The sequence below is a fragment of the Leopardus geoffroyi genome, chromosome E1, assembly GCF_018350155.1.
Source record: "Leopardus geoffroyi isolate Oge1 chromosome E1, O.geoffroyi_Oge1_pat1.0, whole genome shotgun sequence".
NCBI classification, from domain to species: domain Eukaryota; kingdom Metazoa; phylum Chordata; class Mammalia; order Carnivora; family Felidae; genus Leopardus; species Leopardus geoffroyi.
Window position 1 is genome coordinate 15,723,007 of NC_059330.1, and position 15,150 is coordinate 15,738,156.

Consider the following 15,150-nt stretch of genomic DNA (forward strand, 5'->3'; position numbering starts at 1 on the left):
GTTGAGATCAAGAGTCAGACACTTAAGGGGCGCCTGGGTGGCGCAGTCGGTTAAGCGTCCGACTTCAGCCAGGTCACGATCTCGCGGTCCGGGAGTTCGAGCCCCGCGTCAGGCTCTGGGCTGACGGCTCAGAGCCTGGAGCCTGCTTCCGATTCTGTGTCTCCCTCTCTCTCTGCCCCTCCCCCATTCATGCTCTGTCTCTCTCTGTCCCAAAAATAAATAAACGTTGAAAAAAAAAAAAAATTAAAAAAAAAAAAAAAAGAGTCAGACACTTAAGTGACTGAGCCACCCAGGTGCCCCATTACAATTTCTAATAATATGCTCACAATACAAAGAATTCCACTCTCACACAACAGTATTTGGTATAAGCTAACCCCCACCAAACCCCAATCGGTTACAATGATTTGCATTTAACTCTCATTTGTTTATCAAGTCTCCTTAGATCATGCAGTGTAACACAGCAATCACAACACGTGGGATGAGCCAGATGCCACTGAAATGAAGGAAACCCTATACTCACTTGCTCTGTTGGGAACAGGGTATTGATATACTCCACGGCATTGAAATCTGCTCGATCTAGAGGATCCTGGCTTGGAAACACCTGTATAAAGACAGGGGATTAAAAAATAACTGTCATCTTTCTGTCTTGTTTAATGTATTCTTTCTTTCCTTCCTACTGGATGGTAGATTCTTTGAAAGCAAGAAACATACCTTTTTTCATTTTAAAGGCTTAACACCCAACGACTGCTTGGGAAAATATCTGTTAAAGTGAATCTTTGATTTTCACTAACATCTGTAATTTTAACATCTTGGTGCAACTAACAGAATGTGCAACAGTGGCACGTTCCACAGATATCAACAAAATTCCACAGACAAGGGAAAATAAATGGGTTTTGTCCACTATCAGATTAAACCAGCTGATGACATGACTGTATTAAGGAAGGCTTGATAAAAGACTTATGCATATGTCTGTGATGGCTTAGTACTGGAATTCACTTTGCACTGAAGCAATTTTTATGCTTCAGACAGTGTCAGGAAATGGAGCTTGCATTCAGGAACTGTCCATCTCTTTAGCAGAAGAAAGAACACTGCCTCTGAAAAATAACTCCCTTCAAAAGCTACAACTTGAATAACATGTAACAAGGTAGATTATGGAAGCAGTGGAGTGATGCCCTGGGTACTGGATTTCACCAGCTCAAGACAGTCATTCTGGGAAGCGAATTCTTTTCTGATGTCTGCTCATTAGATAAACCTATGCTAGAACTCAGTCTTCTTAAGAAACAGCAAAAATACACTCTTCTAAAATCCTTGCCAAACCGTAACTGACTGCGTTGTTTGTTTCTTCTATTAGGGCCCATTAGGTCCAAAGAGAAAATGAAATGTATGTCTTTTTCTGTCAGGTGGAGGCGGGTGGGGAGCTGGGGCCTGAACAACAAAACCTTTGCCCAGTGGTCTGGCATCCTTAGGATGTGCCAAGTGTCCTTTGTATGGGGTAATCCAACCACTGGTAGAAAAACACACATCCAAAAATCTATAAATGGGACAATACAAATAAGTTAGTACAGTGGCACACCTATAATCAGTATTAATGCTCAGAAAAATATTAACTATTAGCAATGGTAGTAGTAATGCTTTATTTCAAAAAACTTCCCAGTCGTCATTAAATATGGCACAACCCTCCTTTTCTTAAATCTCATCCCCTACACCAATTCCTTTAACGGAGATCCTCTCCCTTTATCAGAAGCAAAATCCTGCACAAGGGTCGAAGTCACTATTTCCAATACAATTACTTTTAAAAATCCAGTAAACTTGAAAAGAGAATTTAGTCAACCAAAGAGTTCCGGAAGGGAAGGAAGGCCTCCCGGGAATATTCTTCAACCTAATCCAAAATAATCAACAGCAGAAATTTTCAACCATTTAAGTACGGTAAAGGGTCCTTTTTCAACCTTGTCCCCTCTGCTCTGTGACCCGCTGCAGGTGTTAAAGTTGTTCTCCTTCTCAATTCCTAGTCCCTCACAAGAGGCTAGACTGAGAAGCGGGAGCAGCGGCACACCAGCCTGGTAAATAATCCCCCAAATCTGACGTTGGTATTCACGAACTCCCTTCTTCCAGGTTCATGCTTTCAGGAGGCGCGGTTCCTTTGCCCAAACTCACCAGGAGGCCTCATCCTCTAAAGACAATCAAGGCCTAGAAAGGGTCCTCTCCCTCCCCTGGATTCAGCAACCCCTTCCCATCACCACCTCCCCGCAAAGCTGTCCTTTCCCTTCGGCGCCTAGCTCCCACCTCTCCGTGCAAAGACTGCTTCCTCCCCATCCCACCTCGGGTCCCACCCCCAGACGTCCCCACCCTCCGCTCTCCTGCCCCGTCAGGGCACGGAACGCTCACCTGCTCGATGGCGAGCTGCACATCAGGCGTGAGCTGCAGCACGGCTTCCAGCTCCTCCACGAACTCCAGTTCCTCTTCCTCCATCATCCCTCCGCCCAGCTCCCTCTCGACGCTCACCTCAAACCCGACTAGCACCTCCAGCCGCCCCCCCGCGCACCAGAACCACAGCCCTCGCTTTGCAGCGCTCAGGCAAACCTCCTTTCCTTCAGCCTGCCGGGCACTTCCGGAAAGCAGGGCACTTCCGGGATCCGGGGCACTCTGGGATAGTGGAGGACTGACCTCTGCGACCGCCGAGGAGGCATTCCTGTCACGTCCCCGGAGTCTCCCCGGGCAGTCCAGTGGTCCCGCAACCCCTGCCTGTCCTCAGCTCTCCTTAAGATGGTGTGGGGGCACGCTTCACCTCGCCGAGGGCGCCCCCCCCGACGGAGGCCCCGGTGTTGGGGAGGTCCTGGCCGCCTCCCCACCCCCGGCAGGACCCCCAGTGAGGGTGAGCCCCGACAGCGTCGCGACCGACCGACAGCAACCCTCGCAGGCCGCGAAGCCGGCGATCCTACCGCTCCCAGGGCCCCCTTGGTCAGTGGCAGTAGGTGTCCCCCTGCCACCGGGGGAGAAATGACCCCAGCTGGTAAGTGGCGATGTTGCCAAGGACAATTTGTCGGAGGGACAGCGTCCACTTGACAGAGTTAAGTTCCCCGTGTGCCAAGCCTCTAGGCAGAGTTTTCTGGGGGTGTCTGCAGCCTCTCCCTAGTGGAGGAAGGGGGAAGAGCCAAATTAGCGCTCCGCCGCTGGGGAAATGTTTACTTTCCGAGACTCCGAATATCTGGAGTCTAAGTCCCATTCCACGACTGATAAGCTGTGGGTTCTTGGGCAAATTACTGCATCTGCCCCTTCCCCTGCAAGGATGTGGTGAGCGTTAAATATAAAAAGCGCTATGCAAATTTAAGCTAGTAATACAGGTAATATTAGGGTGTCTAGCCCTCATGCACCACGATGGGAAGAGAGGCCAGATCTTCCTGTGGAACTGCTTTTCCTCCAGACGCTTAAAACAATGAGACAATTGTAGCCAACCAGAGGAGTTGTTTTACCAGTTAAACATTGTGCATTTACAAAATGGAAGAGTCCTTGGGCCCGCTGAACTTTTTTTTTTTTTTTAATTTTATCAAAATTGTAGTAACCGTGAAAGCAATTTCTAACAAGAAGAGAAGGCTTAAAAATATAAATCGGCTATACGATAGAATAGTACTGACTCATAAAACTATGGTTTTGAAAGTTACTTAATGTCATGGAAAAACATGCTTAATATGTTTCAGGAAGTAAAATGTACACTTGAGAGAGCAAAAATGTACAGTGTAGCCCCCATGTATGTGTATTTTGCACATATAAAAATGATATCAAAGAAATATTACTGTTCTGCAGGTGATGGAAAGTACACTCTATATTTTTCCAGAATGTCTACCAATAGCCTGTAGTACTTTTATAATACTTTTTTTGAAAGGAAAAATTTGATCCACCTGATTGGAATTTTTTGCCATCTTTCGTATTAAGGCATAATTTACATCCAGTAGAATTCACCTTTCAGTTTATAATGCCATGAATTTTGTTAAAGGCGTATAGTCATGTAACTACCATCCCAATCAAGACCTAAGACAGTTCTATTATTTCTCCAAATTCCCTCATGCTCCACCCCATTGCCTGGCAACCACTGACCTGATCTCTGTTCCTACGGTGTGGCTTTTTCAGAATGTCATATAAATGTAATCATACCATATGTCACCTTCAGAGTCTGGCTTCTTTCACCCAGCGTGAAGCTGTTGCATTTCATCCATGTTGTTGCATGTATCAGTAGTTCATTTCTCCTTGCTGAGTGCTATTCTGCTGTGCGGCTATACCACAATTTGTTTTTCCATTCTTTGGTCAAAGGACATTTGAGTTGTTTCCAGTTGTTGGCAATGATGAATAAAGCTGCTGTGAACAGTCATGTGCAGGTTTTGTGTGAACAAAAGTTTTCATTTTACTGGGGTAAATGCTTAGAAGTGGGATTGCCGGGTTGTATGGAAAGTCTGTGTTAAGCTCTGTAAGAAACTGGTAAACCGTGTTTCCAACATAGCTGTATAATTTTTGCATTCCTACCAGTGATATACAAGAGTTCTGGTTGCTCATAGAGCTTTTTAATCATGATAAGAGCTAACATTTCCTAGCCCCTACCATATGCCAGGTACCATGCTAGGCATGCATTATCTCTTTTAACCCACATGGCATTCTGAGGTTGGAAGTTAGTATCATTGCCCCATTTAACAGATGAGAAAATGGAGACGTAGTTAAAATCAATAACTTGTGGGGCACCTAGGTGGCTCAGTCACTTAAGCGTCCGACTTCAGCTCAGGTCATGATCTCACGGTCCTTGAGTTCAAGCCCCGCATTGGGCTCTGTGCTGACAGCTCAGAGCCTGGAGCCTACTTCGAATTCTCTGTCTCCCTCTGTCTCTCTCTGCCCTCTCCCGCTCAGGCTCTGTCTTTCTCTCTGTCTCTCAAAAATAAATAAGCATTAAAAAAAATTAAATCACTTGTCCAAGATCCCATAGCTAACTCTTCCAAACATTCACTCACTCATTCAATAAACTCAATATATGTATTGAATGAATGAATGAATGTTCCTGCTGTTCTTGCTGGTGATAGGCACTAGGCTAGGTGCTGGGAATTTAGCAGTCAACAAAATAGATCAAGTGCCTGCCTCCACAGAGCTATTTCCATGTCTGAAAAGAGTATTCATACAAATAGACATAATGAAAGACAAAGCATACGTTGAAAGACTATTTTGAAAGAGTATTCTGATTGGATTTGGGGGTCAGGAAAGGCATCTCTGAGGAAATGAATTTTAAGCTGAAGCAAAGGGTGGGTGGTGAGAGGAATCGCAGGTGACAGATGAAAGGAATGGTGTGTGCAGAAGCCTTGAGGATGGAAGAAATTGGCCAGGGGGATGGGACTTTGAAAGCCAAGGGGAGAATGGTAAAGAAGAGGCTAGAGAAATAGGTGGTGTCAGATGATGGAGGCTCCTGAAGGTCATGTTAAGGAATGAGAAGCCTTGGAAGGATTGTGAGCAGAGAAGTGACATGACCAGGTTTAGCATGCCTGTTATCAGCCCTAGTCCCCTCATTTTCGTTTTCTCTGCTTCTGAGAAGTGGGCATAATTGTGGCAGGTCATGAAACAAGGATGACGGTTTCCAGTCCAAATTCACGGTATCCAGTTTCCACTGCTTGTCCTTTATGCATTGTCAACTCAATTGCGTTCCCCCTGCTTCCCTACTCTGAAGCTCCCAACTCAATTATTTCCCTTCTCCCTCTTTGCAGATAAGATACTAGTAATGAATATAAGCTTGGGTTTAAGAAAGCTGTCCAGTACAAAAAGTGTAGGAACACAAAAGAGCAGAGATACAGGTGGACCCTACATTTAAAAAAAGGGCGTTAAGATAAGTAATGACAGGCTAGACTTATTTATGATAAGCGAGAGAGGGAAATGGAAGGAGGCAGTCTGGAGAGACAGATTATATGGTTTTAAGATAAAATATGGGTATTTACATATATGAGAAATTTGGAGATGAAAATAAGGAGCATGTGATATTCTCACAATTTTTTTCCTGTGATGCAGTGGGATGGGGCATAGCTGATGACAGAGTATTACAGAAAACATTTTCTCACTTGAAATTTCACCTGATGCATAAATTCAGTCTCTAATACTTAAAACCTACTCACATACCTTGGAAGCCCTACCCTGTAATAGGCAGTGGAAAAGGGGGGGGGGGGTTGTTAAAGGAGGAGCACAGTAGGCCACAGGGGATTTGTGGGGTGCATCTCTCAGGACAGCATCAAAATAAAGTGGGAAAATCCAGTAACCCCCAAATGAATTTTCATAATGTTTCTCATTAGGATGGAAGTATTAAGTACTTTTAAAATAGCCTTTGTTAATGACATCCAGTGAGGTCTTTCAATTTCATATGCCTGTCAATTTTGCGTTTCTTTCTACCTCTGTTAAAGGGAATCTCAAACCCTGGTTTGATTGTTTTTGAAGTAGCTGTACTACATTAAGTAGACATCGTGCAGAGTATGTTATTTTATAAGATCAAGACAGTATCTTTCTTCCAATTAAGCTTCCCCTTCATAATGACCCTCCCCTAAACAACTGAGCTTTTTGTGAGATTTCTTGTAAAAAAAAAAAAATTGCAAGATGTCTGAATACCTGATCCTTAGCCACTAAAGGCCAGTAGCATAGCCCCATTCCAACACTGTATTAACCAAAAATATTCCCTACAAATTTCTAAAATGCCTCCTAGGACTCTCAAACACAATTATCCTATTATTACTATGATCCTATTATCACTATGGGTGGCAAAGTTCCCACGCCAACTTGTAGTTGGAGGAATATAATTTGATTTCTACAAGAAAGCTTGTTTAAAAAATGTTTGATTGGCACTCCTTTATGGACTGTTTTTAGTACGTGGCTTTTCATGATGATACTGTCTTTTGCAGTCCTTCATTCCTCAATTTTTTGAATATCCTGAACCACCAGCATTTGGTTTTGATCGGCAGTCAGATGTTCTGCTCGTCCCCATAGCCTGGACACCCAGTTTTGTTTTGATTGGCACACTCGTTCTCTGTGCATGCCCGTTCTTGCTAAACAGATCCTAATTGCCAGCTAGCTTCAGCAGCTCCCCTGTTCCCACGATCATAGCTCAGGCATTCAGTCATGCTGGCTCCCAGATGCCTTTAGAACTTCCGCAGTGGCTACATAGGATTCACGTTCAGTAATTCCTTCACCTACTTGACAAGGTGATAACTATATAGGCCAAAATGACAGAATTTTTGTGTACGTCTTACACTTTACAACAAAAACAAAAACATTTGGTTTTATACAATTAACATTAACTAACCAGTACAATCATTATAATGTAGCTGCCATTAATTTATTGTATCTAACATCCTTAAGTGTCTCACAATGCCATTGCCACTTCCAGCCCTGTTTTCTTGTTTCTTTGTCTCTACTTCTTCTGTTGTATTTCCTGAGCTGGATCTTCAACCACTTCTCTTCTCTTGGCCTACACCAGTAGTTCTTAATCTTTTTTGAGTCTGAGTCCCTTGGAGGACATGAAGAACACTATATAGATCCTTTCCCCCAGAAAAATACACATTTGCACCTTTTGCATGCAGTTTGAAGGGAAAGGGGGATTCCACTGAATATATCTTAAACTTTTTTTAACCTCTTTTTTTAAGCCCCTGCCTCCTTCTGCTAAACATAAAAATTTTGTGAACAGCCTTCCCACACATAATATTCTTCAATTTCACAATCACTGATTCACAGGTGATATCCCTTCTCCACCAGCCAAGAATTATTTTTAAAATATAGATTTTTATTTTAAATCTATACTTTAGATCTACATCAGAAAACCAGTGAAAAGTTTTATTTCCTAAATATAATATTTTTCAAAATTCTGATGGCTTCCTCTATCTCAGTCCCCCATTGAGAGTCACTGCTATGAGAGACCATTCCCACAACCATCATTAGTCTCTAAATCTTTTTTTTTAATGTTTTTATTGGTTTTTGAGAGAGAGAGACAGAGAGAGAGCATGAATGGGGATGGGCAGAGAGAGAGGGAGACAGTGTGAATTATAAGAATATTTTTCAAACTTTTCTTCTAGTATATCTATAGTGTTGCTTTCCACGTTCAATCTTTTGTATATCTGGAATTTATGTTGGTGTTTGGTGTGTGGCATTGTATTCATTTTCTAGGACTGCCGTAACAAATTACCAAAGGCCGAGTGCATTATGACAACAGAAATTAATTTTCTCACAGTTCTGGAGGGCGGAAGTCTGAAATCAAGGTGTTGGTAGGGTTGATTACTTGTTGGGGGCTCTGAGGGAGAAACTAACCCAAGCCCCTCCCCTTGCTTCGGGTAGCTGCCCACAGTCCTTGGCTTGTAGACTCATCGTTCCAAACTCTCACTCCATCTTCACATCACCTTCCTTTCTGTGTCCTTTTCTGTCTCTTATAAGGATACTCTCCTTGGATTTAGGGCCTACCCTGATCTACTGTGGTCTCACCTCAGTCCTTACCATAATTAAATCAGCAAAGACGCCATTTCCAAATAAGGTCATATTCTGAGGTTCTGGGAGGACATGTATTGTGGAGGGGCAGTACTCAACTAATTTTGTTTTTTCCAAAGGATGGCTAACGGATTCTGTGGTTTTCTTAGTTAGTTCTTCATTTCCTCACAAGTATGATGTGTTTGCTACAGACTAAGTTTAGTGGGTCTGGTTCAGGACTGTGTTTTATTCCATTGATCTATTTGTTTCTTCTACACTGTTTCAGTTAGGATAATTTGAGGTATTTTGATATATTGTAACTTCCTCCCTTCCCCCAGTGTTCTTTATTCAAATATTTCTTTGCCACTCTTGCACATTTTCTTTAATTCACATAAGCTTTAGAAAGAGCTTACTGTGGGGCGCCTGGGTGGCGCAGTCGGTTAAGCGTCCGACTTCAGCCAGGTCACGATCTCGCGGTCCGTGAGTTCGAGCCCCGCGTCGGGCTCTGGGCTGATGGCTCAGAGCCTGGAGCCTGCTTCCAATTCTGTGTCTCCCTCTCTCTCTGCCCCTCCCCTGTTCATGCTCTGTCTCTCTCTGTCTCAAAAATGAATAAAACATTAAAAAAAAAAAAAAAAAAGAAAGAGCTTACTGAATCTATTAAAAACGTATTAGGATTTCACTTGGAATTGTATTGAATTTATAGATCAACTTGAGGAAAATATACATGCTTACAATATTGAATCTTCCCTTTAGGACCATGCTGTCTATTTTTTAAGGCTTTTATGTCTTACAGGAAGGGTTCATAGCTCTCTTCATACAGGTGTTGCATATTTCTTGTTAGGTCTAAAACTTGTAACAGATTTTATAAATTATAAAATTATAAATTAAAAAATATATTAAAAATATATTTAAAAATATATTACACCTGAAACTAATATAATACTGTATGTTAACTATACTGGAATTAAAATAAACATTGTAAATGATCCTCCTTTTCTATTACATTTTCTAATTGATATTTATTTGCTGGCTTATAGAAAAGCCATTTAATTTGGGTACTGGTCTTGTATCCAGCCACCTTACCTCCATTATTTTATTCTATATTTTAGTTGATTTTCTTCTTTTTTCTTTTTTTTTTTTTTTTTTTGCTTTTCTGTGTTTATTTTTTATATTAAATATAATTTACTGTCAAATTTGTTTCCATAGTTTTTCTTGATAAATTATTATAGTCTCTTCCTTTTTAATGTTAAAATCTTTTTTGAAGGCTTATATGTGCACTGTTATATTGGCTAGGACCTCAACAGTAGGGTGTTAAACAGCAGCATATTGAGTGAACATGGTAGTTAAAACTGAAATAGAAGAGAACATATAGAGATAAACCCATCAAGCTACGGAGGTGGCATACGGAAACAACGGACTTACAACACGTGAAAGAAGGAAAAGTGGCAGAATCTTGACTACCAAGGGCTTCCTGTCCTTCATATTGCAGTAGTATTTAAAATCTTCCAAATCCTCTAAGACCCCTGCCGGGCAGCTCCATCATGTTAGCTGCCAGCATGGGAATTTGCTCTGCCTGAAGGGCAGACGTATTTCAGTCTGGCTCATAACTCAACAGTTTATTCGGCCTTCAGACTCACAATTACTAATTTGTGAGGTCGGTCCCAGACAAGCGGTGACACTCAGCTGCCACATAAGCATGCACCAGTATGCTCGGGGCTGAGGTGCTTGTTGCTATACATAATGAAGTTTCCTTCCCAAATAAGGCTCTTAAGTCCTTGTAACTAATTAGCTTTCTCTGCATTGTTTTTATTTTTGGCCATTTAGATTTTCATCCACAATCTTCTTGAGACGTAATTAACTCTTGGGGTGGAAATTGCCTGTGTATGCTAAAAGACATTACAAACTTAGCTCCACAAAGAATGGCTCTTCCTTCACTGCCTAAACAAGCACCAAGGCCGTATGTAATTACAGTTCACAAAATAGGTTAATAGAGCTCAGCCTATAAAAAGAAAAAATGATACTTAAATAGCAGCTTTAGTTTCTTATGATGCCCACTTTAAAGACAGAAACTGAATGCTAATAAGGATAGGACTCTTACTTTTTTTCTTTTTTTTGAGAGAGAGAGAGAGAGAGAAAACACACATGCTCAGGGGAGGAGCAGAGAGAGAGGGGGAGACAGGATCTGAAGCAGACCCTGTACTGAAAGCACAGAGCCCGATGCGGGGCTCGAACTCACAAACCGTGAGATCATGACCTGAGCCAAAGTCAGACGCTCAACTGACTGAGCCACCCAGGCACCCTGGACTCTTACTATTTTTAAGGTTAAAGCTACCAGAACACACGAAGACCTTGCCTGTCTTCGTGCCAAAGTGTGTGCCTATGGACAAACCCACTCTGCCCCAGTTAAGAATTCCTTTCAAAACAAATGATAACCCACTTTAAAAGATCATCTATAATAATCAAATATCAAATTACTTCTGACTTATGAAAAATGAGGTTTGTAAAGATTTAATAACACTGAAAATACTTCTAAGTGAAATATTAATATTCAAGATTAATTTAAAGCATGATCTCAATCAAATATGTAATAAATGCATATAAAGAGGTGCCATTTGCAACTATGTGGATGGGACTAGAGGGTATGAGGCTAAGCGAAATTAGAGAAAGGCAAATATTATATGACTTCTCTCATATGAGAACTTTAAGATACAGAACAGATGAATACAAGGGAAGGGAAGCAAAAATAATATAAAAACAGGGAGGGGGACAAAACCTAAGAGACTTAAATATGGAGAACAAACAGAGGGTTACTGGAGGGGTTCTGGGAGGGGGGCTGGGCTAAATGGGTAAGGGGCATTAAGGAATCTACTCCTGAAATCATTGTTGCAACTATATGCTAACTAACTTAAATGTAAATTTAAAAAATAAATATTAAAAAAAGAGAACTGGGATGAATTCTACCAAGATGTTAATATCTGAGAGTGACATCTCTCAGTGATGGCATTATTGTGATTATTTTCCATAGTGGGCATGTTTTACTTTTTTATTTATTTTTTTAACGTTTATTCATTTTTGAGAGATGGAGAGAGACAGAGCATGAGTGGGGGAGGGGCAGAGAGCAACAGAGACACAGAATCCAAAGCAGGCTCCAGGCTCTGAGCTGTCAGCACAGAGCCCAACCCGGGACTCGAACTCATGAACTGTGAGATCATAACCTGAGCTGAAGTCGTACGCTTAACCGACTGAGCCACCCGGGTGCCCTGGCATATTTTACTTTCTAACATATTTTTTTACCAGAAAGCTAAAAATACCAGCAGAGTTTAGTTGAGTAAGCAAAATAAACCTGTCACGGAATTAATTATGAGACACAAAGACACTAAAATTATGGCTCTGATAATTTAGGAAGGCAGCTGAATTTGTTCACAGCAATTTGCTGGTTCCAACTCATTTCAAAGGTAATTTCCTTAATGGTTCAATGCCCTTCAATTTTTTTTTTTTAACTAGAGTTTAGAATTCACACTACTTTTAGTTATGTGTGCTGATCTGCAAACAAGCAAAATTTTGCATTTATAGCAAAAGAAATATGTGAAAGTGCCTTAAAAATGTAAAGCAGCACACAAAGGCAAGTACTACATAATCAGTTCTTTGTGTAAATTATGGTTTTTGTTGAGCGAGATCATTATCGCTGTGTACAGGAGCAAAGACTTCCCTGTGGTATGCAGCCGTGGTCACTGTTTGTAGAAGCCATGTGCTTGGGGTGGGACTGTGCCTCGCAGACTCACAGTTTGCTTTTGCAAACAGTGCAGGATAAAACTGAGGAAGCTGCCGGGGCGCCTAGGTGGCTCAGTCAGATGACTTCGCCTCAGGTCATGATCTCGCGGTCCGTGAGTTCGAGCCCCGCGTCGGGCTCTGTGCTGACAGCTCAGAGCCTGCAGCCTGCTTCGGATCCTGTGTCCCCCTCTCTCTGACCCTCCTCTGTTCATGCTCTGTCTCTCTCTGTCTCAAAAATAAATAAATATTTAAAAAACAAAACAAAACAAAACTGAGGAAGCTGCGGCCTGGAAGCTGGCTAAGGCCAGGCCTAAATCTTCTTCAGCCCCATAGATGCTCACTGCAAAGTTTAACATCAGGAAACTGTGCTAAGGGGATACCAAGATAAAGAATAATAGTCCCTTGGGGCGCCTGGATGGCTCAGTCGGTTGAGCATCCAACTCATGGTTTCAGCTCAGGTAGTGACCTCACGGCTTTGTAGGTTTGAACCCCACATCAGGCTCTGTGCTGACAGCCTGCTTGGAATTCTCCCTCTCTCTCTCTCTCTCCCTTCTGTCCCCACCCCCAACTTGCATTGTCTCTGTCTCCCTCAAAATAAATAAATAAATAAATAAATAAATAAATAAATAAATAAGAATAATAGTCCCTTGCCTGGGCCCAGCATGTAGTTTACTTGTATTTTTGAAATCTCTCATCTAATTCTCACAGCCATCCTGGGAGGTAGGTAAAGGAACCCACATTTTACAGAGAGGTTAGGTAGTTTTCACCACGTCACACAGCTTAGGTGTAGCAGAGCCAGTACTGGAACTCAGGTCCTCTAATTCTGACCCCTGTGCTATCTGTCCTGGCTGCCTTCGGGACTGACAGGCCCTGCCTGCCCACCAGAGGCATGCCGTTTAAAGGGGAAACACATTGGGGCGCCTGGGTGGCGCAGTCGGTTAAGCGTCCGACTTCAGCCAGGTCATGATCTCGCGGTCCGCGAGTTCAAGCCCCGCATCAGGCTCTGGGCTGATGGCTCAGAGCCTGGAGCCTGTTTCCGATTCTGTGTCTCCCTCTCTCTCTGCCCCTCCCCCGTTCATGCTCTGTCTCTCTCTGTCCCAAAAATAAATAAAAAAACGTTGAAAAAAAAATTTAAAAAAAATAAAGGGGAAACACATCTAAAAGTATCAGTGCAAAGCCATATTGATCAGGTATTCTTATGGAATGCCAACAAGTGCAGGAAAAAGAAGAGGCAGGCAGTTAATTTCCTCTTGGCCACATTCTGTCCCAAGAACAGGGTGCCTCCTTATCTGTGCCATATATCTTCAGTGTAGTGTGGCTTTTGATGGTGCCAGTGTAAAAGGAAATGATGTTCCATAAAGGGCTATCACTTTCTCTTTGTATACCTCCTTTTACCTGTCTCTGTGTCGTACAGCCTCTTCCTTTTGTTTACTTGTGAATTCCAATCTCTGGATCTGTATCTCTGTTTTCCTGAGTCAAAGGGGATGTATCTTGGCCTCTTTATTCCCTGTAGCTGTACCGATCTCAGTCTTCCGATAGATTTTCTTCCTGTGCTGCATCTTTCTCTCCACGTCTCTTCCCATCATTTTATTTCTCCTTTTGTCCTTCTTAGTCTCTGCTTCCAATGCCACTATTACAGAAAAGAAGTGCAGGTCTAAGCAAAATGGCTTTTTTCAGAATAGAGTTTCATTTCTGTTATTATTATTATTATTATTTTGGTAATAGATGGGTGGATAGAGACCTCCAAAGATCTCTTTCAGTTCAGTTCTGGAGCTCGAAATAAAGACGTTTCATGTGTGAATCTCAATTGCTTTTCCTTAGGTCCATTTTTCTGGATAGGAAGAAAATGTCCTTGATCGAGGGTAGCAGCCTGCACATTGCGTATCTTAAAGACACTCACCTGAGTATTCTCAGTCTCTTACAAGTAAATATGGTATTTTCAATTTAAGGCTAGAGGAACCAGGGAGCAGAATGGGAGAGAGTTCTGCTATCCTGCCCCCTAATGGTATCCAGATTGGGGTTTAAAGGAATGGGAGAGAGAGGTTAGAAACCAGAGAAATCCCACCATAGCGCTCCCGAACTGGGAGCTTTATAAATTCTTACTCAAGGTGTGGCATTCTGGTTTGGTAAATGAGACTTGTCTTGGCTTCTAGTAACCCAAACTTCACTCTCCAAACCCACCTAAGAAGCATAATCAAAAACTCCTTAAATCCCAACTCTACAGCATGAAATCACCCTGAACGTGAATCAGGACCCTGCGTTCCACCGTGAGCCTTGCTACTTCATAGGGTGGAGTGTCAGCTTCCCGTTCTGCACTTAAGTTTCTTCATCTATAAAATGAAATACTATGTTCACCTGTTTTCACTGGGTTGTTTTGAGAACCAAGTGAGATATGTGAAAGTGATTTGAAAAATTGTAAAGGTATAAATATAAAATGATGTTAATAACAGCAGCATCAGAGCCCATAAACTACACTCCACACGTTTTAATTCGTGAACAAACAATTAGAAACAGTGGTTATTAGTCAGAAACTATATTGTGAAAGACAACTACTCTTTTCTTGTTTATCAGGTTTGAGGGCAGTGTAGTCATTAAGCACACTGACCTTGAAGGCAGAAGGTGATGAGTTCAAACTCCAACTCTGCCACCAGCAATGTGAACTTGGGCAGTTTTTTCACTGCTCTGGGTCTCACTTTGCACACGTGTGCACGCACATGTGCACGCACAGACACACACACACACACACACACGATAATAGATTCTTTGTGAAGATCCAGTGAGATAATGCTTGTAAAATGTTTGATAGAGTGCCTGGCACATAGTAAGTACTCAATAAATATTAGCTTTAAAAGGTATCAAGTATTTCTTGGGCACTGGCAATGTGCCAGGCCTAACTTAGGAAACAAAATGGAAAGATAA

General features: G+C 42.1%; 1 protein-coding gene across 3 annotated transcripts in view; it reads right to left on the minus strand.

The window, feature by feature from the left end:
- VPS53 (VPS53 subunit of GARP complex) overlaps positions 1 to 13,861 on the minus strand; it is a 147,926-nt gene extending 134,065 nt beyond the window's left edge. Inside the window, exons 1-2 of one of the 3 annotated variants that reach the window (XM_045490503.1) lie at positions 13,627 to 13,861; positions 521 to 601 (exon numbers count right to left, since the gene is read on the minus strand). Coding sequence is in view for 2 of the 3 variants with exons in the window: in XM_045490501.1 (XP_045346457.1) it covers positions 521 to 601; positions 2,386 to 2,472 (168 nt within the window). In the remaining variant the exon portion in view is untranslated. Of the gene's footprint in view, positions 1 to 520; positions 602 to 2,385; positions 2,613 to 4,149; positions 4,351 to 13,626 lie in introns of those variants that run through there. The other 2 variants (XM_045490502.1, XM_045490501.1) reach the window with 2 other exon arrangements.
- Between the last annotated feature and the right edge of the window lie 1,289 nt (positions 13,862 to 15,150).